Here is a 25,182-nt window from a genome sequence, read left to right on the forward strand (position 1 = left end):
AGTGGTTTGAAGGGATGTTTCTACACCGCTCCTGTCAATCGCTGACAACACACCCACTGCAAACATTAATATTCTGGCTGAAGAGTCAGTGCTGGGGCTTCACTGTATAAAGAACTCACTACCCTCCACTCATTATCCTCCCCTCACTACCCTCCCCTCACTACCCTCCACTCACTACCCTCCCCTCACCACCCTCCCCTCACCACCCTCCACTCACCACCCTCCACTCACTACCCTCCCCTCACTACCATCCCCTCACTACCCTCCCCTCACTACCCTCCACTCACTACCTTCCCCTCACTACCCTCCCCTCACTACCCTCCCCTCACTACCCTCCCCTCACTACCCTCCCCTCACTACCCTCCCCTCACCACCCTCCGCTCACCACGCTCCACTCACCACCCTCCCATCACCACCCTCCGCTCACCACCCTCCGCTCACCACCCTCCGCTCACCACCCTCCCCTCACCACCCTCCCCTCACTACCCTCCCCTCACCACCCTCCCCTCACCACCCTCCCCTCACTACCCTCCCCTCACCACCCTCCGCTCACTACCCTCCCCTCCCCTCACTACCCTCCCCTCCCCTCACTACCCTCCGCTCACTACCCTCCCCTCACTACCCTCCCCTCACTACCCTCCCCTCACTACCCTCCCCTCACTACCCTCCCCTCACCACCCTCCACTCACCACCCTCCCCTCACTACCCTCCCCTCACTATCCTCCTCTCACTACACTCCCCTCACTACCCTCCGCTCACTACCCTCCGCTCACTACCCTCCGCTCACTACCCTCCGCTCACTACCCTCCACTCACTACCCTCCCCTCACTACACTCCCCTCACTACACTCCCCTCACAACCCTCCCCTCACTACCCTCCCCTCACTACCCTCCACTCACTACCCTCCACTAATTACCCTCCCCTCACTACCCTCCACACACTACCCTCCCCTCACTACCCTCCACTCACTACCCTCCCCTCACTACCCTCCCCTCACTACCCTCCCCTCACTACCCTCCCCTCACTACCCTCCCCTCACTACCCTCCCCTCACTACCCTCCGCTCACTACCCTCCGCTCACTACCCTCCGCTCACTACCCTCCGCTCACTACCCTCCGCTCACTACCCTCCCCTCACTACCCTCCACTCACTACCCTCCACTCACTACCCTCCACTCACTACCCTCCACTCACTACCCTCCACTCACTACCCTCCACTCACTACCCTCCACTCACTACCCTCCCCTCACTACCCTCCCCTCACTACCCTCCCCTCACTACCCTCCCCTCACTACCCTCCCCTCACTACCCTCCGCTCACTACCCTCCGCTCACTACCCTCCGCTCACTACCCTCCGCTCACTACCCTCCGCTCACTACCCTCCACTCACTACCCTCCCCTCACTACCCTCCCCTCACTACCCTCCACTCACTACCCTCCACTCACTACCCTCCACTCACTACCCTCCACTCACTACCCTCCACTCACTACCCTCCCCTCACTACCCTCCGCTCACTACCCTCCACTCACTACCCTCCCCTCACTACCCTCCTCCCCTCACTACCCTCCGCTCGCTACCCTCCACTCACTACCCTCCCCTCACTACCCTCCCCTCACCACCCTCCACTCACCACCCTCCACTCACTACCCTCCACTCACTACCCTCCACTCACTACCCTCCACTCACTACCCTCCACTCACTACCCTCCACTCACTACCCTCCACTCACTACCCTCCACTCACTACCCTCCACTCACTACCCTCCACTCACTACCCTCCCCTCACTACCCTCCGCTCACTACCCTCCGCTCACTACCCTCCGCTCACTACCCTCCGCTCACTACCCTCCGCTCACTACCCTCCGCTCACTACCCTCCACTCACTACCCTCCACTCACTACGCTCTGCCTGCCACCCTCCGCCCGCTACGCTTCATGCTCCCAGGACATCCCGAAATGCTGGGAGGTCAATGAATGAACTCACTGCCAGCACTGCCTGTTAGGCAAACGGGAAAGCCCCTTCTGCACAGAGCAAATGGGATGAACCTGGAGTGAACCATGCTGCCCCCCCCAATCGTGCCCCCCCCAATCGTGCCACCCCCAATCGTGCCCACCCCCCGTGCCCACCCCCCGTGCCCACCCCCCCGTGCCGCACCTCTCCGGTGCCGCAGAGTGTCAGTCTAACTCTGTGGGCTCGGGTTGCTGGAGTGGGGCTTGAATTCACAATCTTTTCCACAAAAATGACCACATGAATAGCAGCGGGTTAGCGCGGCCAGAGGGAAACACAGCAACTTTCCCGCTGGAAACAGCATTTTCTTTTTTGGAAAATCGCGCTCATTAACTTTGTCTCTCTCCACAGACGCTGCCAGCCCTGCGGGTTTTCCAGCATTTCCTGTATTTATTGACAGATGTGGGGCTGGTTTAAGTCTTGCCTGGAAGACGGCACATCTGTCAGTGCTGTCTCCCCAAGTCTATGGTGTTAGACTGGGATCCTTTGTGTCCACCACGACAAGCAGGCAGGGCCACAGTTTAATAATCCACCAGAGAGTTCACATGGTCTGAAATCAAAAAATCATATCCCAGGATTCCTGGCTGTGTACATTAATGGCAAAGATACAGAAGAGGATGAGGTGTTTGAAACGCAGTGAGGTGTTTGAAACGCAGTGAGGTGTTTGAAACGCAGTGAGGTGTTTGAAACGCAGTGAGGTGTTTGAAACGCAGTGAGGTGTTTGAAACGCAGTGAGGTGTTTAAAACGCAGTGAGGTGTTTGAAACGCAGTGAGGTGTTTAAAACGCAGTGAGGTGTTTGAAACGCAGCGAGGTGTTTAAAACGCAGCGAGGTGTTTGAAACGCAGCGAGGTGTTTGAAACGCAGCGAGGTGTTTGAAACGCAGCGAGGTGTTTGAAACGCAGCGAGGTGTTTGAAACACAGCGAGGTGTTTGAAACGCAGCGAGGTGTTTGAAACGCAGCGAGGTGTTTGAAACGCAGCGAGGTGTTTGAAACGCAGCGAGGTGTTTAAAACGCAGTTAGGTGTTTAAAACGCAGTGAGGTGTTTAAAACGCAGTGAGGTGTTTAAAACGCAGTGAGGTGTTTAAAACGCAGTGGGGTGTTTGAAACGCAGCGAGGTGTTTAAAACGCAGTTAGGTGTTTAAAACGCAGTGAGGTGTTTAAAACGCAGTGGGGTGTTTAAAACGCAGTGAGGTGTTTAAAACGCAGTGAGGTGTCTAAAAGGCAGAGGGCGGAACTCTCCCAAAAAAATTCTAAGTATGGAACTGGTGAGAAAACAGGAGGGTGCTGCGGTTTCCTCCCACACTCCAAAGATGTGCAGGTTGGGTGGATTGGCCATGGTAAATGTGTGGGGTTAAGGGGATAGGGTGGGGGAGAGGGCCTGGGTAAGAGACAATGTCAGACAATCAGTGCAGATGTGATGGCCTGAATGGCCTCCTCTGCACTATAGGGATTCTATAACATCTTTGTTATTCCAATACACGCAATAAATGGGTAGGAATTGGCTCTTTAGCACCGGTGTCCATTTGGGACATCCCATTTATTTACTGCATGTTCCTCAAAGAGAAAGGCCAAAGCTGGGGTTGGATAGAAAGTGTGTCTGCTGAGGGACATGTGTCCTATAGAGAGTGGATTGCTGCTTGGTACAGCAGAACTGTTCAATTTCACAGCACTGTCTCCGTTCTGAGCATGACCGTTCTGGTCAATGACCCGCTGTCGGAAACCCTACTCCTCAATAGGCAGCTGGTGGCAGCGTTGGATAAAACCTCCCACGATGGAGGGAAATGGTTTATTTTATAAAGGTGAAAAGCATTTTCCCCTCTGACTGCATTCTCAATAATTCACAAGCTTGTTTTTAAAGTTTCAGTCAGGGCTGTTTCAGAGAGCAGGCCAGTTTCTCTGAAAGATGGCAAGGTGTCAGTTTGATTGTGCCGGCTCTGTGCACAGCTCTCTCACTGCACAGTCTGAAATGTAAAGCTGCCCACTCACTCATGTAGAATGATGCAATTAAATCACCAGCCTGACAGTCCAGAGCAATCAAATCACTTCCTCCTCTAAATGGCACGCTGTCCAAAGAATGGAGAAACAAGCTGCGGGAACCACACTAAAGAGAACAAATACACCCTGTGTACAAATGCTGCTTTTCCACTCCCAAATACTGAAAGCCAACATTTCCACTCCTGGGGAAACCATAAATATAATATATCCACTGATAACTCAAATCAACAAATCAGGAGATACTTTCTTACCCAGAATGTTAAGGTCATGGACGAAGCCCAGTCCATCACGCAAACCAGCCTCCCATCCATTGACTCTGTCTACACTTCCCGCTGCCTCAGTGAACAGTACAGCACAGGAAACAGGCCCTTCGGCCCTGCAAAAGCCCTTCTGCCTCGGAAAAGCAGCCAGCATAATTAAGGACCCCACGCACCCCGGACATTCTCTCTTCCACCTTCTTCCGTCGGGAAACAGATACAAAAGACTGAGGCCACGTACCAACCGACTCAAGAACAGCTTCTTCCCTGCTGCCTTCAGACTTTTGAATGGACCTACCTCGCATTAAGTTGATCTTTCTCTACACCCTAGCTATGACTGTAACACTACATTCTGCACCCTCTCCTTTCCTTCTCTTTGTCTGTATAGCGCGCAAGAAACAATACTTTTCACTGTATGTTAATACATGTGACAATAATAAATCAAATCAAATCAAAATTTACTGAAATAACTCCTCAGAGGCTGGTGTCCCTTCATCAGATTCCTTTATTTACAAACTTATCTCCACTCCTAAGAGTGCTTCAGGTTCAGAATCAGAACCCGTAGACCTGACACTCCTCAAAACTATATATATATTTGAGTTATAAGGAGAGGCTGGATAGACTGGGACCTATTCCCTGGAGCGTAGGAGGCTGAGGGGTGATTTTATAGAGGTCTATAAAATAACGAGAGGTATAGGTAAGGTCAACATCTTTTCCCAAAGGTAGGGGAGTCTAAAACTAGAGGGCATAGGTTTAAAGTGAGAGGGGAGAGATACAAAAAGGTCCAGAGGGGAAATGTGTTCATGCAGAGGGTGGTGAGTGTCTGGAACAAGCTGCCAGAGGTAATAGTAGAGGCGGGTACAATTTTGTCTTTTAAAAAACATTTAGACAGTTACATGGGTAAGATGGATATAGAGGGATAGGGGGCAAACGCGGGTAATTGGGATGAGCTTAACGGTTAGAAACTGGATGGCATGGACAAGTTGGGCCGAAGGGCCTGTTTCTACGCTGTAAACCTTTCTGACTCTATCTGCAGGTGAGATTCCCTGGTTGAACAGACAATCATTACTTCAATCAGGGAGCTCATATTCCAAGTGGCCAACCTCAGGTTGAGATCATTATATTTACATATTAAACACAGGTGCTATTGCTAAGTGCAGGAAGTAAGCAAACACAAAACAGAGCAGCTCATGACTGACAGCGACTAGGTACAGAATGTGAGTGTGGGAATTGGGTGCAGGGAGGGAGTAGTTACTCTTGTGGGCTGAGGGTGGGGGAATTGATCAGGGTGCTATGGTGCTGGGGGAGTGAACAGGCATGTTGTGGTTTGTAGGGGACAACATGGTCGGGGGATAGAACTAGGAAACAGTTCATAAATTGAGGCTTCTCCACATAAGACTAGGTGGAGAGGATTCTTTTCTCTCAGGGAGTCATTATACTGTGGAATTCTCTTCCTCAGAGAGCAGTGGAGGCTGGCTCATTGAACATTTCCAAGGCCGAGTTAGACAGATTTCTCATCAACAAGGGAGTCGAAGATTTTGGGGGCAGACCAGAAAGTGGAGCTGAGGCAATGATCCTATCATATTGAACAAAGAACAATACAGCACAGGAACAGGCCCTTCGGCCCTCCAAGCCCGCGCCGCTCCCTGGTCCAAACTAGACCATTCTTTTGTATCCCTCCATTCCCACTCCGTTCATGTGGCTATCTAGACCAAAAGAGTAATCCCAAGGGGCCGAATGGCCTATTCCTGTGTTTGTGTTACAGACGGCTATTTCAGCCCGCGTTGGGAGTACAGCATTCAATGAGGTATAGGAAGAATGTGAAGCTTGAGAGGGTGCTGAGGAGATTTGGGAGAATGTGACCAGGGATGAGCGATTGCAGTGATGTGGTGAGTACGCTGAAACTGGGGTTGGTCTCCTCAAAGCAGAGAAGGTTCAGGGGTGGTTTGGTAAAGGTGTTTCATTTTTTTACTTCACTCATGGGATGTGGGCATCGCTGGCTGGGCCGGCCTTTATTGCTCATCCCGGAGGACATTTTCAGAGTCAATCACATTGCTGTGGCTCTGGAGTCTCATGTAGGCCAGACCGGGTAAGGACGGCAGATTTCCTTCCCTAAAGAACATTAGTGACCCAGATAAAAGCAAATTACTGCGGATGCTGGAATCTGAAACCAAAAAAGAAAATGCTGGAAAATCTCAGCAGGTCTGGCAGCATCTGTAAGGAGAGAAAAGACCCGACGTGATGAGTCTAGATGACTCTTTGTCAAAGCTTTGACAAAGGATCATCTGGACTCAAAACATCAGCTCTTTTCTCTCCTTACAGATGCTGCCAGACCTGCTGAGATTTTCCAGCATTTTCTCTTTTGGTTAGTGAACCAGATGGGTTTTTCCGATAATCGACAATGGTTTCATGGTCATCAGTAGATTCTCAATCCCAGATTTTTTTTAGTGAATTCAAATTTCACCATCTGCCGTGGCGGGAATCGAACCCGGGTCCATATAGCATTACCCCGGGCATCCGGATTGATAGTCCAGTGACAATACCACTACACCACTGCCTCCTTCTAAAATCAGCAAATGTTTACCTAAATTAAATAAAGACAGACAGTTTCCAATGATAAAGGGTCAATAAGCAGAGGGTGTAGGTTGGCAAAACAAGCAGAAACGACACAAGGAAAAACATTTTTATGCAGCAGTTGGTTTGGGTTTAGAATGCACTGTCAGACAGGGCGGTGGATACAAATGTAATAAGAGCCTTCAAAAGGAATTAGATAAATATTTGAAAGGGATATTGCAGGATATCCTGCAGGATATTGGGTAAAAGTGACAAACTAAACTACACTTTGAAACATCTGGCACAGACTTGATGGGCCAAATGGCATCCTTCAGTTGTGTGATTTTTTTTTTAGAGTGGATGAAGCGAATGATAAATATATTTAAGAAGTTAAATACAAAGGAGTTAACGATAGAAACATATAGCGACAAGGTGAGTCTGGACTAACTGGCCTGTTTGTGTGGGTTGTGAATTCGATGTAATTGGGAGGGGGATAAGCAGAGCTATCAACACGCAGTGTCCAGAATGGCAATGGCAAAGCAAAGGGATGCAAATTTAACCCAACTTACAGGGTGGGGACCTCATCGGATTGTGTCCAACAGGAATTACACCCGGCTTCTCAACAGAGCGCAGAATCAGGATGTATAAAAACCAACGTTGCACCCAATCCTATCAGTGTTTAGATTCGAGTCGTGATACACAACGTAAAGCACAGAAACATCCTGCCATCATTAATGTTCTTCACCAACCGTCTCCCTCTGATCTATCAACACGTCCTTCTATTCCTTTTCCCTTATCTTTATCAAGCTTCTCTTCCTGGTTTCCATGCTGCTACTCTCTGTGGTAGTGAGTTCAATGCTCTCGCCACTTTCTGGATAAAGATGTTTCTCCTGAATTCCCTGTTGGGTTTATTAGTGACCATCCTCTATTTAGGAACTCAATTTTTGGACACCCACCCATTCCACCCAATCAAACCCTTCCATAATTTTACTGGCCCCCATCAGGTCAGCCCTCAGCCACCTCTTCGGGACAGATTAGATTAACAATGTTCCCAAGAGGCTGACACAGTGATAATTATAATGAGAAAGTTTATACGATATTTACCTCCTTATGTGCATCACTTGAGATGCGGTTTGTGTAACGCAAAAGCTCCAGTTCCATGTCTGTCTTGATCACACGGCTTTTACATGCAAGGCAAAGGGGGGTGGGGATTGGCGGAGAGAGAACACAGTCGTCATGTTTTAGCTATTTTGTGCCAACATAGAACATAGAAAGCCACAGCACAAACAGGCCCTTCGGCCCACAAGTTGCGCTGATCATATCCCTACCTCTAGGCCTATCTATAGCCCTCAATCCCATTAAATCCCATGTACTCATCCAGAAGTCTCTTAAAAGACCCCAACGAGTTTGCCTCCACCACCACCGACGTCAGCCGATTCCACTCACCCACCACCCTCTGAGTGAAAAACTTACCCCTGACATCTCCTCTGTACCTACCCCCCAGCACCTTAAACCTGTGTCCTCTCGTAGCAACCATTTCAGCCCTTGGAAATAGCCTCTGAGAGTCTACCCTATCCAGACCTCTCAACATCTTGTAAACCTCTATCAGGTCACCTCTCATCCTTCGTCTCTCCAGGGAGAAGAGATCAAGCTCCCTCAACCTATCCTCATAAGGCATGCCCCCCAATCCAGGCAACATCCTTGTAAATCTCCTCTGCACCCTTTCAATGGCTTCAACATCTTTCCTGTAATGAGGTGACCAGAACTGCGCGCAGTACTCCAAGTGGGGTCTAACCAGGGTCCTATAAAGCTGCAACATTTAACATTACGTCTCCACAAAGCATCACATTTCTCTCAGCAAACACCACGTATCCACAGATATCAATCATTATTCACATTAAGACAGGTGGAGGAATATTCAGGAGAATTAGAAACAGGAGGTTGTGGAAGATGGAAGACTCAGTTCCACCCAGTTCTCTGTCTATCCCGATGAGTACAATGATAATGGAATATTGACTGATCGCAGTCACCCATTTCTATCCATTAGACCAATTAGTCAATAAATGGCGAGGAAACTCTTGGTGCAGAGCTTGGGGAACCATAATAGCACGTACATTAACCCTCCTCAACATACAACACGCCACACATCATGTCCAAATTACTCACAGACTCTATCAAAAGATTATGTTCTCAGTGAAGCTTATCGAATCTACATCTGAGTGAATCAATAACATTGGCTTCCACCATCTCCCAGGGATTCTATTCCATGAGCACTCACACACAGGAAGAATGTTTTTGAATATTGCTTATTGATTTCAGCTTCCTTCAAGCATAGACCGTGTCCTCTGGTTCCACATTGTACTGTTGCTGACGCGCAATGGACAGCTTCCAGTGTACCTGGGTGTGCCTGTCCCAACTATTTAATGGGGTAAACACAGTAACAGATTTAACAACACCAGGTTGTTTTTGATGGGGGACAGTGTAGAAGGAGCTTTACTTTGTATCTAACCCCGTGCTGTACCTGTCCTGGGAGTGTTTGATGGGGACAGTGTAGAAGGAGCTTTACTTTGTATCTAACCCCGTGCTGTACCTGTCCTGGGAGTGTTTGATGGGGACAGTGTAGAGGGAGCTTTACTCTGTATCTAACCCCATGCTGTACCTGTCCTGGGAGTGTTTGATGGGGACAGTGTAGAGGGAGCTTTACTCTGTATCTAACCCCGTGCTGTACCTGTCCTGGGAGTGTTTGATGGGGACAGTGTAGAGGGAGCTTTACTCTGTATCTAACCCCATGCTGTACCTGTCCTGGGAGTGTTTGATGGGGACAGTGTAGAGGGAGCTTTACTCTGTATCTAACCCCGTGCTGTACCTGTCCTGGGAGTGTTTGATGGGGGACAGTGTAGAGGGAGCTTTACTCTGTATCTAACCCAGTGCTGTACCTGTCCTGGGAGTGTTTGATGGGGACAGCGTAGAGGGAGCTTTACTCGGTATCTAACCCCATGCTGTACCTGTCCTGGGAGTGTTTGATGGGGGCAGCGTAGAGGGAGCTTTACTCGGTATCTAACCCCGTGCTGTACCTGTCCTGGGAATGTTTCATGTCACACTATCTGTAACCCCCACAGAGTTTCACAGAGTTTCACTGGCTGTCTTGTCTGGAGACAATACACATCTTTTTAGCCTGTCTTGATGCTCTCTCCACTCACATTGTTTTGTTTCTTAAAGACTTGATTAGTTGTAAGTATTCGCATTCCAACCATTATTCATATAAATTGAGTCTGTGTCTTTATATGCTCTGTTTGTGAATAGAATTCCCACTCACCTGAAGAAGGGGCTTGCAGCTCCGAAAGCTTGTGTGGCTTTTGCTACCAAATAAACCTGTTGGACTTTAACCTGGTGTTGTTAAACTTCTTACTGTGTTTACCCCAGTCCAACGCCGGCATCTCCACATCAATGTTTAATGGGACAGAATTCTGGTTCAATGAGGAATGTACGGGAGTAAACCAGGAGCAGCACAATGTTACCTAGCATGGGATGGACAGAACTAAGCAATCCCACAGCTAATATTTAAGATCAAAGATCTGAAGTCCTGTCACATTCAGCGGTGGACAATTAAACAACTTACTGGAGAAGGCAAAACAGTCCCAATCCTCAATGATGGAGGAGCCCAGCACATCTGTACAAAAGATAAGGCTGAAGCATTTGTAGCAATCTTTAGCCAGAAGTGCCGAGTAGATGATCCATCTCAGCTTCCTCCAGTGGTTCCCAGCATCTCAGATTCCAATCTCCAGCCAATTCGATTCACTCCACGTGATATCCAGAAACAGTTGGAAGCACTGATCACTGCAAAGGCAATGGGCCCTGATAACATTCCAGCAATAGTAACTGAAGACTTGTGCTCCAGAACTTGCTGCTCCCCTAGCCAAGCTCTTCCAGTACAGTTACAACACTGGCATTTACCCGACAATGTGGAAAATTACCCAGGTATGTCCACAAAAAGCAGGACAAATCCAACCCGGCCAATTACCACCCAGTCTACTCTCGATCATTAGTGAAGTGATGGAAGGGGTTATCAACAGCGCTATCAAGCAGCACCTGCTCAGCAATAACCTGCTCAGTGACGCCCAGTTTGGGTTTCGCCAGGGTCACTCAGCTCCTGACCTCATTACAGCCTTGGTTCAAACATGGACAAAAGAGCTGAACTCCAAAGGTGAGGCGAGTGTGACTGTCCTTGACACCAACGCAGCATTTGACTGAGTGTGACATCAAGGAGCCCTAGCAAAACTGGAGTCAATGGGTATTGGGGAAAACCCTCCACTGGTTGGAGCTATACCTGGCACAAAGGAAGATGGTTCTGGGAGTTGGAGGTCAATCATCTCAGCTCCAGAACACCACTGCAGGAGTTTAATCATAGAATCATAGAATACCTACAGTGCAGAAGGAGGCCATTCGGATACTCATAACCAGGAATCGGAAAGAGAGAGACGGCTCTCATTGTAAGAGAAGCAATCAAACATCATCAACTGTCTCATATTTCACTGGCCACCTCATTCTCCCACATCAATGACCCTGTGACCCTCTCATATCATTAAATCCGAGACAGTTCTCCAGGTTCCAATACCAGGCTGCAACATGTGCAGTCGGAAACAATTGCAGCTACAGCAGAGTCCCAATATTAAACCACTCTCATTTTGATTCAATCTCTCTCTTTCCAATCCCCAGCCCGATTGAAAGCCAAAAATATCCCAGAATCGATGCAGCAAAGATGACATTTCATATAATCAGACACAGCCAAATCAGATTTTTTTTTCGATGAGTGTAAAGTGATGCCAGAACAGCAGGGATAAGAGTAAAAAACAGCACTGCCTGAAATCTATAACCAACCAAATACTGGAAACACATTGCAGCTCATTGATTTAAAATGGTCTCGAAACGGGAGGAGCGCATTTCAGAGAAATTATTTTACACAGAGTTAGAAATCTTCCTGAGCCTCACTGTGTTTACCCCAGTCCAACGCCGGCATCTCCACATCATTTACACAGAGTTGTTGGAGCGTGGATACTTTACCTCTGTGAGTGGTTCAAACAGAGATCATTTATTATATAGGATGGGGGAAGCTTGGGATTGAAATTGAATTGTCTTAGCACATCCCCAACACCAATAGGATGGGGCAAATGGTCCCCTTCTGTGCTGGGATCTAAATCCATTTTGGGAAGAGACCATTTTCCAATCCAGACAATCCAAAAGGTTTTCCCGTTCAGAGGCTGAGAAATGCCACATATGGGTTTAGGGATGAGAGATTCCCAGCTCCCTGCTGCTCCAGCTCCCTGCTGCTCCAGCTCCCTGCTGCTCCAGCTCCCTGCTGCTCCAGCGCCCTGCTGCTCCAGCTCCCTGCTGCTCCAGCTCCCTGCTGCTCCAGCTCCCTGCTGCTCCAGCGCCCTGCTGCTCCAGCTCCCTGCTGCTCCAGCTCCCTGCTGCTCCAGCTCCCTGCTGCTCCAGCTCCCTGCTGCTCCAGCGCCCTGCTGCTCCAGCTCCCTGCTGCCCCAGCTCCCTGCTGCTCCAGCTCCCTGCTGCTCCAGCTCCCTGCTGCTCCAGCGCCCTGCTGCTCCAGCGCCCTGCTGTCCCAGCTCCCTGCTGCTCCAGCTCCCTGCTGCTCCAGCTCCCTGCTGCTCCAGCTCCCTGCTGCTCCAGCTCCCTGCTGCTCCAGCGCCCTGCCGCTCCAGCTCCCTGCCGCTCCAGCTCCCTGCCGCTCCAGCTCCCTGCCGCTCCAGCTCCCTGCTGCTCCAGCGCCCTGCCGCTCCAGCTCCCTGCCGCTCCAGCTCCCTGCCGCTCCAGCGCCCTGCCGCTCCAGCTCCCTGCCGCTCCAGCTCCCTGCCGCTCCAGCTCCCTGCCGCTCCAGCGCCCTGCTGCTCCAGCGCCCTGCTGCTCCAGCGCCCTGCTGCTCCAGCTCCCTGCTGCTCCAGCGCCCTGCTGCTCCAGCGCCCTGCTGCTCCAGCGCCCTGCTGCTCCAGCGCCCTGCTGCTCCAGCTCCCTGCTGCTCCAGCTCCCTGCTGCTCCAGCTCCCTGCTGCCACTGTGCAGCTTGTAGAGTATTTGGCATTTGTTGAAACACTCCACTGCTGGCCAATGAATCCTTCAGCATCACCTCCTGTACTTCAGGAAAAAGTGATATTTAGGTGCCAGTTTCCAGCCAATTCATTCCAGAGTCTGTAACCTGACTCAGCCAAGTCTCACTTATCCATTCCTCCTGTTTGTTGACTGACACTGGTTCCTGGTCCAACACAGAACAGAGAATTGTCACTGTATTCAATTCTGGCCTCACCCCTCCCTATCTCTGTAACCTCTTCCCACCATGTGCACTTCCAATTCTCCTCCAGCACCACGGATTGGCATTGCTCTACCACGGGCGGCCATGCCTTTAGCTACTTGGAAAATCCCTCCTAAAACCACCTGTTCCTCTCTTTCTCTCTATTCAGGACATTAAGGGAGATTAGGGAGAGTAAGGAAAGGTGCAGTTGAAGATGATCCACCATGATCTTACCGAATGGTGGAACAGACTGGAAGGGCTGAATGGCCTACCCCAGCTTCAATATCTTAAATGAAGTTCTCGCCTTCAATAAGAAACTCCTCAAAACCTCTCTCTCATCTTTTGGTCTCCTGTCCTAATATCTCCTGTTTTGTCAGTTTTTGTCTGATTACGCTGTTGTGAATCTGCTTTACAGGATGTGGGGATGGAGGAAGCTGGAATTAGAGCAGGCGGATTTAAAGAAAGTATTCAGTGAACAGGAGAGTGGGATTAGACTGGGTGAGACACTAAAGGGTACAGGGAGAGAGGAGAGGGTGGCCTTTGAACATTATGAGGAGGAGAGTGAGATTAGACTGGAGCAGTATGAGGGCACCCTCCCTCTGGAGCTGCTCCACCAGTCAGTAAGATTAGGGATGATCATTGATCTCAGGTCCATCTTGCAGGCCCAGAGTCAGAATCATGCATTCCCTGAGAGAATGAAAGTCTATCAATCTCAGCTTTGAATCTGTCCAACAGCCCAGAATTTCCATTTACCCCAACTCCCTCCTGACCCCCAACCTGACTACCCCCCCATCCTGACTAACCCCCCCATCCAGACTAACCCCCCCATCCTGACTAACCCCCCCATCTTGACTAACCCCCCCATCCTGACTAACCCCCCCCATCCTGACTAACCCCCCCATCCAGACTAACTCCCCCCATCTTGACTAACCCCCCCATCCTGACTAACCCCCCCCATCCTGACTAACCCCCCCATCCAGACTAACTCCCCCCATCCTGACTAACCCCCCCATCCAGACTAACCCCCCCATCCTGACTAACCCCCCCATCCTGACTAACCCCCCCATCTTGACTAACCCCCCCATCCAGACTAACCCCCCCCATCCTGACTACCCCCCCATCCAGACTAACCCCCCCATCCTGACTAACCCCCCCATCCTGACTAACCCCCCCATCCTGACTACCCCCCCATCCTGACTAACCCCCCCATCCTGACTACCCCCCCATCCTGACTAACCCCCCCATCCTGACTAACCCCCCCCATCCTGACTACCCCCCCATCCTGACTAACCCCCCATCCTGACTAACCCCCCCCATCCTGACTACCCCCCCCATCCTGACTAACCCCCCATCCTGACTAACCCCCCCCATCCTGACTAACCCCCCCATCCTGACTAACCCCCCATCCTGACTAACCCCCCCATCCTGACTAACCCCCCCATCCCGACTAACCCCCCCAACTACTCTCCCAACACCCCATTCTCCACCAAGCCCCTACCCAACAACTCTCCCAAACCCCCCACTCCCCAATTACCCTCCCAGCAACCCCCACTCTCCAATTACCCTCCCAGCACCCCCCACTCCCCAATTACCCTCGCAACACCCCCCACTCCCCAATTACCCTCGCAACACCCCCCCACTCCCCAATTACCCTCGCAACACCCCCCACTCCCCAATTACCCTCGCAACACCCCCCACTCCCCAATTACCCTCGCAACACCCCCCACTCCCCAATTACCCTCGCAACACCCCCCCACTCCCCAATTACCCTCCCAGCACCCCCCACTCCCCAATTACCCTCCCAGCACCCCTCACTCCCCAATTACCCTCCCAGCACCCCCCACTCCCCAATTACCCTCCCAGCACCCCCCCACTCCCCAATTACCCTCCCAGACCTTCCTACTCCCTGAATATCCTCCCGACCTCCAATTCCAGACGACCTCCTGACCACTTTCCCAGACTAGCTCGCACCCCAACAACTGCCCATCTAATCGCCCCTCCCCTCGTGCACTCCCCCCCCCCCCACTCGTGCACTCCCCCCCCCCCCCCCCTCGCGCACTCACCCCCCCCTCGCACACTCATTCCACACCCCCCCCACCCCCGGAGCCGCTGGGCTGTATTTTTCTCAGTAGGTGTGGGTTGGTGATGGGGTGAGAATTGTGCAGTCCCAGCCCTGGGTGAGTAACGAGGAGTGGTGTAGCTATCCGGTGGTGAATGCCACTCCACCAAAACTCTGAGCCAATAACTTAGCACCCACAGCTCTGTGGGTCGAAAGATTCACAAGGTGAGCCGGAATGTTCTGTAACGATACTGTGTGCTAAAGTGAACAAAATAGGAATTCTCCTAAAAATTGCACAATGTGTGGCTTCGCACAGATCCCAGAACCCCAAAATCAACCATTTTCCACTTCAAATAAACACCAACGCTGTCCTGTCAGATTGGTTTAATTAATAAATTCAAGCAGCCAATGTGAAACAGCGCTGGGCATGACAGCCGACAAGCTCTCGTTCCCAGCTGCTATTGATTGTATTTTCACAGCACTGATCGCCGTGATGGATCCTCTCTCTCGCTGCATTGTGGCACTAGCTCATCAAATATGTATGAATGCTTCATAATAAATACAGTTTAAACTTCCCCCCCAATTGGGACCATTTCTCAACTGTTCCACGTCGTGATTAACTCATCTGTGTTCATCACAAGCCCATTCACATTCACACGCACGGACTGGGGGCGGGGGGTGGTGCAGTAAGTGGGGTGAAATCTTTGATCCCCAGTCGTTCGTGCTCACCATCCATTAGAGCTGATTGCAGCCGGTGGCTGGGAGGGAGTCACAGGAATGAGGGCTAAGTGCCTGGTTTGCTGGAATCGGTCGGGGGGGAGGGAGAATCTCCAGCCGGACACTGATAGACTCCCCCAAAGCACCCCACCCCTCCCCTCCTCAAAAACAGCCATCAAGTTCTGAAGCAACATTAGCAAAGGCCCTCTTGGCAATGGGGAGTTGGTAAGGAGCAGGGAGAACATAGACCTGCATTTATATAGCACCTGTCACAGCCTCGGCATATCTAAAGCCACGTCGTGGTACTTTTTGAAGTGCAGTCTTTGCTCTGATGTGGGAAACGTGGCATCCAAACCTGTGCACAGCAAGCTCCCACAGACACCAGTGTGAGAATGGTCAGATCACTTTGCTTTACTGAGACTAGTTAAGGGATAAACATTGGCCAGGACACCCAGGAGAAGTACACGGCTGCACTTCAAGTTAGTGCTGTGGGATCTTTTACATTCGCCGGGTAACTATTTAAAGTTTCATCTGAAAGACGGTACTTCTGGTAATGTAGCACTCCCTCAGAACTGCAATGAGGTGACAGCCTAATTCTTAACATCATTGTATAGAGCAAATTTCCATTATGGAGCACCCCAACAGAAGATGCCCAACCACCTTGCGCCCCCCCTAGGCTACCCCATGCCACCCCGCGCCCCCATAGGCTACCACGCGCCACCCCCTGTGCCACCCCGTGCCATCAATCTAATCAATTAAAATACAGCAAGAAAATACACTAGTTTTAAATTGCGATGAAATAATCTTACAAAACAGAACGTGGCTATTCAGACTATCAGCCTCCTGCTGCTCTTTGGACAAGTTATCTCATTAATCCCACTGCCCCGCTTTACCCTCACAGCCCTGTAAATGTTTCCTATTCCACGTAGTTATCCAATTTCCTTTTGAAGTTATTGATTCCATTTCCACTACCCTTTCTGGCAATCTGTCCCACATTACAACAACGCGCTGTGTAAAAGTACCGATCACCCCTCTGGGATTCCTGGGCTCGATGAGGAATAGGGAGAAATATTAAATGATGCTCATTTATTTGGCTGGTTTGTTTGCTGGGAATTTAAAATCCTGCGACCCAGCTGGAGATGGAGAGGCCACAGAATCTGAGAAATAGACAATCTGCAGCATTGACAAATGGAACAAGCTCCAAAAACCACCAAAGAAAGATTCCAAAAGTTATTGAGTGAGATTTTGAAATGTGTTTTGATTCATTCTCGGGATACAAAGAACAAAGAAAATTACAGCACAGGAACAGGCCCTTCGGCCCTCCAAAGCTGCACCGACCATGCTGCCTGGCTGAACTAAAACCCCCTACCCTTCCGGGCACCATATCCCTCCATTCCCATCCTATTCATGTATTTGTCCAGACACCCCTTAAAACTCACTATCGTATCTGCTTCCAGATGTGGACATCACTCACAGCAGGTATTTACTGTCCTTGACAGGACTGAGCAGCTTATTAGGACATCTCGGAGGGCAGTTAGGAGTCAACACACTGGTGTAGGCCTGGACTCATAAACACAGTAAGAAGTCTCACAACACCAGGTTAAAGTCCAACAGGTTTATTTGGTAGCAAATGCCATAAGCTTTCGGAACACTGCTCCTTCGTCAGATGGAGTGGAAATGTGCTCTCAAACAGGGTACAGACACAGTCAGACTTTAACCTGGTGTTGTGAGACTTCTTACTGTGTTCACCCCAGTCCAACGCCGGCATCTCCACATCATGACTCATAAACAGATCCAAAGCAGGTGTCCTGCTCTGATGGACAGCGATGCTGTCGGGTTTTTACGTCACTTTTACTGACTCCTGCTTTTTACTTTTAGATTTCTTTTTCAAATTTACAGATGGTGACAGAGGAATTTCCACTCCTGATTCCTGGGTTACTCAATCAGTCCTCTGATTTATTAATCTGGTAATAGCACCACTACAACACAGCACCCAAGAGATATCGACAACTGAAACGTGTTCGACCTCGTGCACAACCCCAGTTTTTAAAAATTAATTTGTGGGACATGGGCGTCGCTGGCTGGCCAGCATTTATTGCCCATCCCTAGTTGCCCGAGGGCAGTTGAGAGTCAACCACATTGCTGTGACTCTGGAGTCACATGTAGGCCAGACCGGGTAAGGACGGCAGATTTCCTTCCCTAAAGGACATTAGTGACCCAGGTGGGTTTTTTCAGACAATCGACAATGGTTTCATGGTCATCAGTAGATTCTTAATTCCAGATTTTTTTTATTGAATTCAAATTTCACCATCTGCCGTGGCGGGAATCGAACCCGGGTCCCCGGAACATAAGAACATAAGAAATAGGAGCAGGAGTAGGCCATCTAGCCCCTCGAGCCTGCCCCGCCATTCAATAAGATCATGGCTGATCTGACGTGGATCAGTACCACTTACCCGCCTGATCCCCATAACCCTTAATACCCTTACCGATCAGGAATCCATCCATCCGCGCTTTAAACATATTCAGCGAGGTGGCCTCCACCACCTCAGTGGGCAGAGAATTCCAGAGATTCACCACCCTCTGGGAGAAGAAGTTCCTCCTCAACTCTGTCTTAAACCGACCCCCCTTTATTTTGAGGCTGTGTCCTCTAGTTTTAACTTCCTTACTAAGTGGAAAGAATCTCTCCGCCTCCACCCTATCCAGCCCCCGCATTATCTTATAAGTCTCCATAAGATCCCCCCTCATCCTTCTAAACTCCAACGAGTACAAACCCAATCTCCTCAGCCTCTCCTCATAACCCAAACCCCTCATCTCCGGTATCAACCTGGTGAACCTTCTCTGCACTCCCCCCAATGCCAATATATCCTTCCTCATATAAGGGGACCAATACTGCACACAGTATTCCAGCTGCGGCCTCACCAATGCCCTGTACAGGTGCATCAAGACATCCCTGCTTTTATATTCTATCCCCCTCGCAATATAGGCCAACATCCCATTTGCCTTCTTGATCACCTGTTGTACCGGCAGACTGGGCTTTTGCGTCTCATGCACAAGGACCCCCAGGTCCCTTTGCACGGTAGCATGTTTTAATTTGTTTCCATTGAGATAGTAATCCCATTTGTTATTATTTCCTCCAAAGTGTATAACCTCGCATTTATCAATGTTATACTCCATTTGCCATATCCTCGCCCACTCACTCAGCCTGTCCAAATCTCTCTGCAGATCTTCTCCGTCCTCCACATTAGCTGAGTTTCTGGATTATCTGGTGATAATTAATACCACTCAGCCATGGCCTCCATACGGGAATGGGTGATGGAGTTTCCATCTCTCTGCCAATGGCAGCCGTGTCTTCAGCGGCGTTGGGTCAAGGAATCTTCCCTCAATCTCTGCACTGCTCGCTGTTCCTCAAAACTCAATCTCACAACTTTTAGTTGCCTCACCTTATGTCATGTGACTTAGTACCAAATGTTTAATAGTGTTCCTGTGAAACACTTGGGGATATTTGATGTTATAAAACAGGGGAACAAGCGGTTGATACAGCGACACAGCATTCACAACGTTGCATAGCACCATGTCTCATCCACACGGCTCTGAACACATACTCACCATTCCATGATTACCGGGTGAAGCAAAGTATTGTTCACATTAAACCTGGAAACGACAAGAAAATCAATTTTATTTTAATATTGTCTAAAACGAGCCCTCTGTTCAGAGCTGCATCAATCCTCTGATCTTCCAGTTATTCTCATTAGCCTTTTGTTAAACAGAGCAAAAATGAGGTTGAAAAGGAGAGAATGAAGCACAAATTAGGATGTCAGTGCTGGTACAGAGTGAAGATCAGATACAATGTCAGGATCAGTAACAGTGAGTCTACACACGAACAGCAAATTCACCAGATACTGACCGGTTCAATACAAAACCAGCGGCAACCCCCTGCCCCAGGAACCCCACCCCGTGACAAAACCTTCCCCTTCCCCCAGCAACTCTCCCCCCGGAAACCCTCCCTCCCCCGGCAACTCTCCCTCAGGAAACCCTCCCTCCCCCGGCAACTCTCCCTCAGGAAACCCCCCGTCCCCCAGCAACTCTCCCCCAAGAAACCCCCCCTCCCCCAGCAACTCTCCCCCAGAAAACCCACCGTGCCCCGGCAACTCTCCCTCAGGAAACCCCCCCCTCCCCCAGCAACTCTCCCCCAAGAAACCCCCCCTCCCCCAGCAACTCTCCCCCCTGAAACCCTCCCTCCCCCGGCAACTCTCCCCCAGCAACTCTCCCTCAGGAAACCCCTCCCACTCCCCCAGCACCTCTGCCTCAAGAAACCTTCACCTCCCCCAGCAACCCTCCCTCAGGAAACCCCCCCCACTCCCCCAGCACCTCTGCCCCAAGAACCACCCCCCCCCCCCCCCCCCGCCCACCGGCAACTCTCCCCCAGGAAACCCCCCCTCCCCCAGCAACTTTCCCTCAGCAAACCCCCCCCCACTCCCCCAGCACCTCTGCCCCAAGAAACCTTCACCTCCCCCAGCAACTCTCCCCCAAGAACCCCCCGCCCCCCCGCCGGCAACTCTTCCCCAGGAAACCACTCCCCCCAACCCCACCCCCTACCATCCCCACCGACCCTCAGAATCCTCCCACACACCACCACCTGGATTGGTGTTGGGTAAAGGGTTTCTTGTGCTTGGTGTGGGTGTCACTAACCCTGTGCCGAGTGGATCCAGATTGAAAATAGGGCCCAATACAGCAGGAAAACAACTGGAAGCTTTTCCAATAATAAAAGAATTAGATAATGAAATCTGGAGATAAACGGAGGACTAGGTGCCGAATGACATTAAAACAATAGAAACTTTGATTCTAATGGAGCCAGAGGGTCTCCAAATCCAATCAAACGCAGTCACCAACACGGGTAAAAGTGGCAGCATTTCAGCCAACAAGACCCCATGCAGGACTAGCTGAATGATTAGTTAGTCTGGTTTTACTGGTGTTTGACGAGGGAGGAATGTTGGCTCAGGGCACTGGGGGTACGCTCTGCTCCTCCTAGTCTCTGCCTCAATTAGCTGCTCAAGTCTCCGGATTGGAGCATGAACCACAATCCTGAGAACTGATGGGTCAACACACTCAGACTGGTACAGCATATAAAACTCAGTGACAGCAGCAGTAAGGTACACAGCTGTCTCATTCACCAAGGAACCTGGGATTATATTCCTTTTGGGAGAGACAGATAAGGAAAGGTGCAATAAAGGTGTTCAAAATGACATGGGATTTTGAGAGAGAGCAAAAACTCAGAGGCTGTTTCCAGTGGCGGCAAGGTCAGTAATCAGAGAGAGCAGACTGAGGAGAATCCGAGGGGGAGAGGAGGAGATTTATTCACGTTTCAGGCAGTGAGATCGAACTGTGTGAAATGGCGGTGAAAGCAAATTCAACAGTAACCTTCAAAAGGCAATTGGCTCCAGACTGAAAAGAAAGGATTTGCAGGGTTCTGGGGAAAGAGCGGGGACAGAGGGACTGAGCTGGTTCTTTCAAAGAACCAATCCAGGCACAATGGACAAAGAGAATCATCAAATGGTTACAACACAGCAAGAGGCATCGTCTTCATGCTGGCTCCAAGTGTGAATCTGTCTCCACCACACTCTCAGACAGTGCACTCCAGATCCTAACCACTCGCTGTGTGAATCTGTCTCCACCACACTCTCAGACAGTACACTCCAGATCCTAACCACTCGCTGTGTGAATCTGTCTCCACCACACTCTCAGACAGTGCATTCCAGATCCTAACCACTCGCTGTGTGAATCTGTCTCCACCACACTCTCAGACAGTGCATTCCAGATCCTAACCACTCGCTGTGTGAATCTGTCTCCACCACACTCTCAGACAGTACACTCCAGATCCTAACCACTCGCTGTGTGAAAATATTTACTTGAATCTCTGTTGCTTTGTAGCTTCCTGCTGCGACGTGTGGCATCTGACGACAGCAGAGTCATATCCACTTTATATTTGATGCAATTGGATTGGTTCCTAGCTTTGAGCATAGATTCTGCCCTGTCTAAAGTGAAGACTAATCAGCAAGCTCTCTGTCGACAGGGTCTGGATCAGCTCATTTACATTGCAATCCTGTAATCACTCACTTAACAAGCATGTTCTATGTCAAGGTACCCAGAACAACTCTGCTGCAGTTTCATCGTAATGTGATAATTACCACTTTTATTAAGTTTATCCAGAGCCCATGCCTGAACAGAAATGAGCTTTCAGGTAAAATCCCAGTGTGACCTTCAGAAACAACAATACTAAAGTATTTAAAGTGCTCTCATTAAATAGACTGAGCAACTGGTGAACTGGTGCGGTGACAATAATCTCTCCCTCAATGTTAACAAAATGAAGGAGATTGTCATCGACTACAGGAAGCGTAAAGGAGAACATGCCCCTGTCTACATCAACAGGGACAAAGTAGAAATAATTGAGAGCTTCAAGTTTTTAGGTGTCCAGATCACCAACAAGCTGTCCTGGTCCCCCCATGCTGACACTATAGTTAAGAAAGTCCAGCAACACCTCTACTTTCTCAGAAGACTAAGGACATTTTGCATGTCAGCTACGACTCTCACTAACTTTTACAGATGCACCATAGAAAGCATTCTTTCTGGTTGTATCACAGCTTGGTATGGCTCCTGCTCTGCCCAAGACCGCAAGGGACTACAAAAAGTCATGAATGTAGCCCAATCCATCACGCAAACCAGCCTCCCATCCATTGACTCTGTCTACACTTCCCGCTGCCTCGGCAAAGCAGCCAGCATAATTAAGGACATTCTCTCTTCCACCTTCTTCCATTGGGAAAAAGACAGCAAAGTCTGAGGTCACGTACCAACCGACTCAAGAACAGCTTCTTCCCTGCTGCCATCAGACTTTTGAATGGACCTACCTTGCATTAAGTTGATCTTTCTCTACACCCTAGCTATGACTGTAAGACCAAATTCTGCACTCTCTCATTTCCTTCTCTATGTACGGCATGCTTCGTATAGCGCACAAGAGACAATACTTTTCACTGTATGTTAATACATGTGACAATAATAAATCAAATCAAAATTCAACTTTCCAATTGTCCAGGGATGTCAAGAATGAAAGAAAGCCTTCCCTCCTGGACGCTGCTCTGAGGCACAGCACCACTGAGTTGAAATATAAAGAATATTTAGTACAGGGACAGGCCATTCGGCCCAACCAGTTTGTGCTGTTATTTACATGCCACGAGTCTCCTCCCATTCCATCTACCTTATCTCATCATTTCAGTATATCTTTCCTTTCTCATTTCTCTCGTTCACTTTCTACTTTCCTCATGAAAGCGTCCAGACATTTTTGCCTCAACTACTTCCTGTGGCAGAGTGTCACATTCTCAGCACTCTGAGGAATGAATTCTCATTTCCCTCTTCACAGATCCGTAAATCAGTCTCAGCTCAGTCAGAAGGTCGTGAGTGCGGAGACCTGAGTCCACAATAAGGCTGATTCTCTTGTACCGCAGGGAATTCTGCGCTGGAGGTACTGCCCTTCAGATGAAACATTAGACCAAGGCCCCATCTGGGCTTTTGGGGGGAATTCACGGATCTCACAGCATCATCAAGACTGAAGCAGACTGCTCACATCCTTTGTCAGATTTGACCCTGAAATGACCTTCTGATGACCTATCTTTGGAATCGCTAACATTGTCTATTCCCATCACCCATTGCCTCAGCTGATGTGTTGCTAAAACTCTTCCCTGTGCCTCCACTATCACCACAATTCATTATCCCAACATTCTACCACCATAAACCAGGTTATCCAAAACAGTAAAATAAAAGCTCTGACGAAGGGTCATCCAGATTTGAAGCGTTGGTTCTATTCTCTCCCACAGATGCTGTCAGGCCTGCTGAGATTTTCCAGCATTTTCCATTTTTGTTGTCCAAAACACTGTTGTTCATGTCACGAGCTCACAGCAAGCCCCATTCCCATCAGCCCCATTCCCCCGTCAGCCCTATTCCCATCAGCCCCATTCCCCCATCAGCCCCATTCCCATCAGCCCCATTCCCATCAGCCCCATTCCCCCGTCAGCCCCATTCCCCCGTCAGCCCCATTCCTCCGTCAGCCCCATTCCCCCGTCAGCCCCATTCCCCCGTCAGCCCCATTCCCCCGTCAGCCCCATTCCCCCGTCAGCCCCATTCCCCCGTCAGCCCCATTCCCCCGTCAGCCCCATTCCCCCGTCAGCCCCATTCCCCCGTCAGCCCCATTCCCCCATCAGCCCCATTCCCCCGTCAGCCTTGTGCTCTCTGACCAACACTGGCTCCCAATATTAACATTTTCATCCTTATTTTCAGATCTGTCCCTGGCCTCCCCATTCCTATCTCGCTCACCTCCTCCAGGCCCACATGTCTCCAATTCCTCTTCAACAATCTAACCCCGACCTCTTCAGCATCCTCAATTCTAATTGCTCCCCCGCTGGTGCGAAGGATCAACCTCTCTGCCTCTCACTGTTTTCCCTTGTTTAAGACACTCCTTCAAATCTGACCAAGCTTTTGGCTAACTGTGATAATATATCACCGTCTATGGTCAGTGTCAAACTTCACACCTGGAGTATTGTGTGCAGTTTTGATGTCCTTATCTGAGGAAGGATGTCCTTGCTATAGAGGGAGTGCAGCGAAGGTTTACCAGGCTGATTCCTGGGATGGCAGGACTGTCATATGTGGAGAGACTAAATCAGTTAGGATTATATTGATTGGAGTTTAGAAGAGTGAGAGGGGATCTCATAGAAACTTATAAAATTCTAACAGGGTTAGACTCAGAAAGAATGTTCCTGGTGGTGGGGGAGTCCAGAACTAGGGGTCATAGTTTGAGGATAAGGGGTAAACCTTTTAAGACTGAGATCATAGAATCATAGAAACCCTACAGTGCAGAAAGAGGCCATTCGGCCCATCGAGTCTGCACCGCCCACAATCCCACCCAGGCCCTATCCCCATATCCCTACATATTTACCCGCTAATCCCTCTAACCTACACATCCCAGGACACTATGGGCAATTTTAGCATGGCCAATTAACTTGACCCGCACATCTTTGGACTGTGGGAGGAAACCGGAGCACCCGGGGGAAACCCACGCAGACACAGGAAGAATGTGCAAACTCCACACAGACAGTGACCCAAGCCGGGAATCGAACCCAGGTCCCTGGAGCTGTGAAGCAGCAGTGCTAACCACTGTGCTACCGTGCCGATGAGGAGAAATTTCTTCACCCAGAGGGTGGTGAATGTGTGGAATTCACTCCCACAGAAAGTAGTTGTGGCAAAATGTTGT

At 49.9% G+C, this 25,182-nt stretch overlaps 1 protein-coding gene across 1 annotated transcript in view; it reads right to left on the bottom strand.

The window, feature by feature from the left end:
* The window catches only part of pepd (peptidase D), a 203,994-nt gene that overhangs the window by 107,961 nt on the left and 70,851 nt on the right, over positions 1-25,182 (bottom strand). The window contains exons 7-8 of the mRNA XM_078210505.1: positions 19,494-19,538; positions 7,916-7,991 (exon numbers count right to left, since the gene is read on the bottom strand). Of these exons, the coding sequence (XP_078066631.1) occupies positions 7,916-7,991; positions 19,494-19,538 (121 nt within the window). The remainder of the gene's footprint in view (positions 1-7,915; positions 7,992-19,493; positions 19,539-25,182) is intronic.

Source organism: Mustelus asterias, chromosome 4 (genome assembly GCF_964213995.1).
Source record: "Mustelus asterias chromosome 4, sMusAst1.hap1.1, whole genome shotgun sequence".
Taxonomy (NCBI): Eukaryota; Metazoa; Chordata; class Chondrichthyes; order Carcharhiniformes; family Triakidae; genus Mustelus; species Mustelus asterias.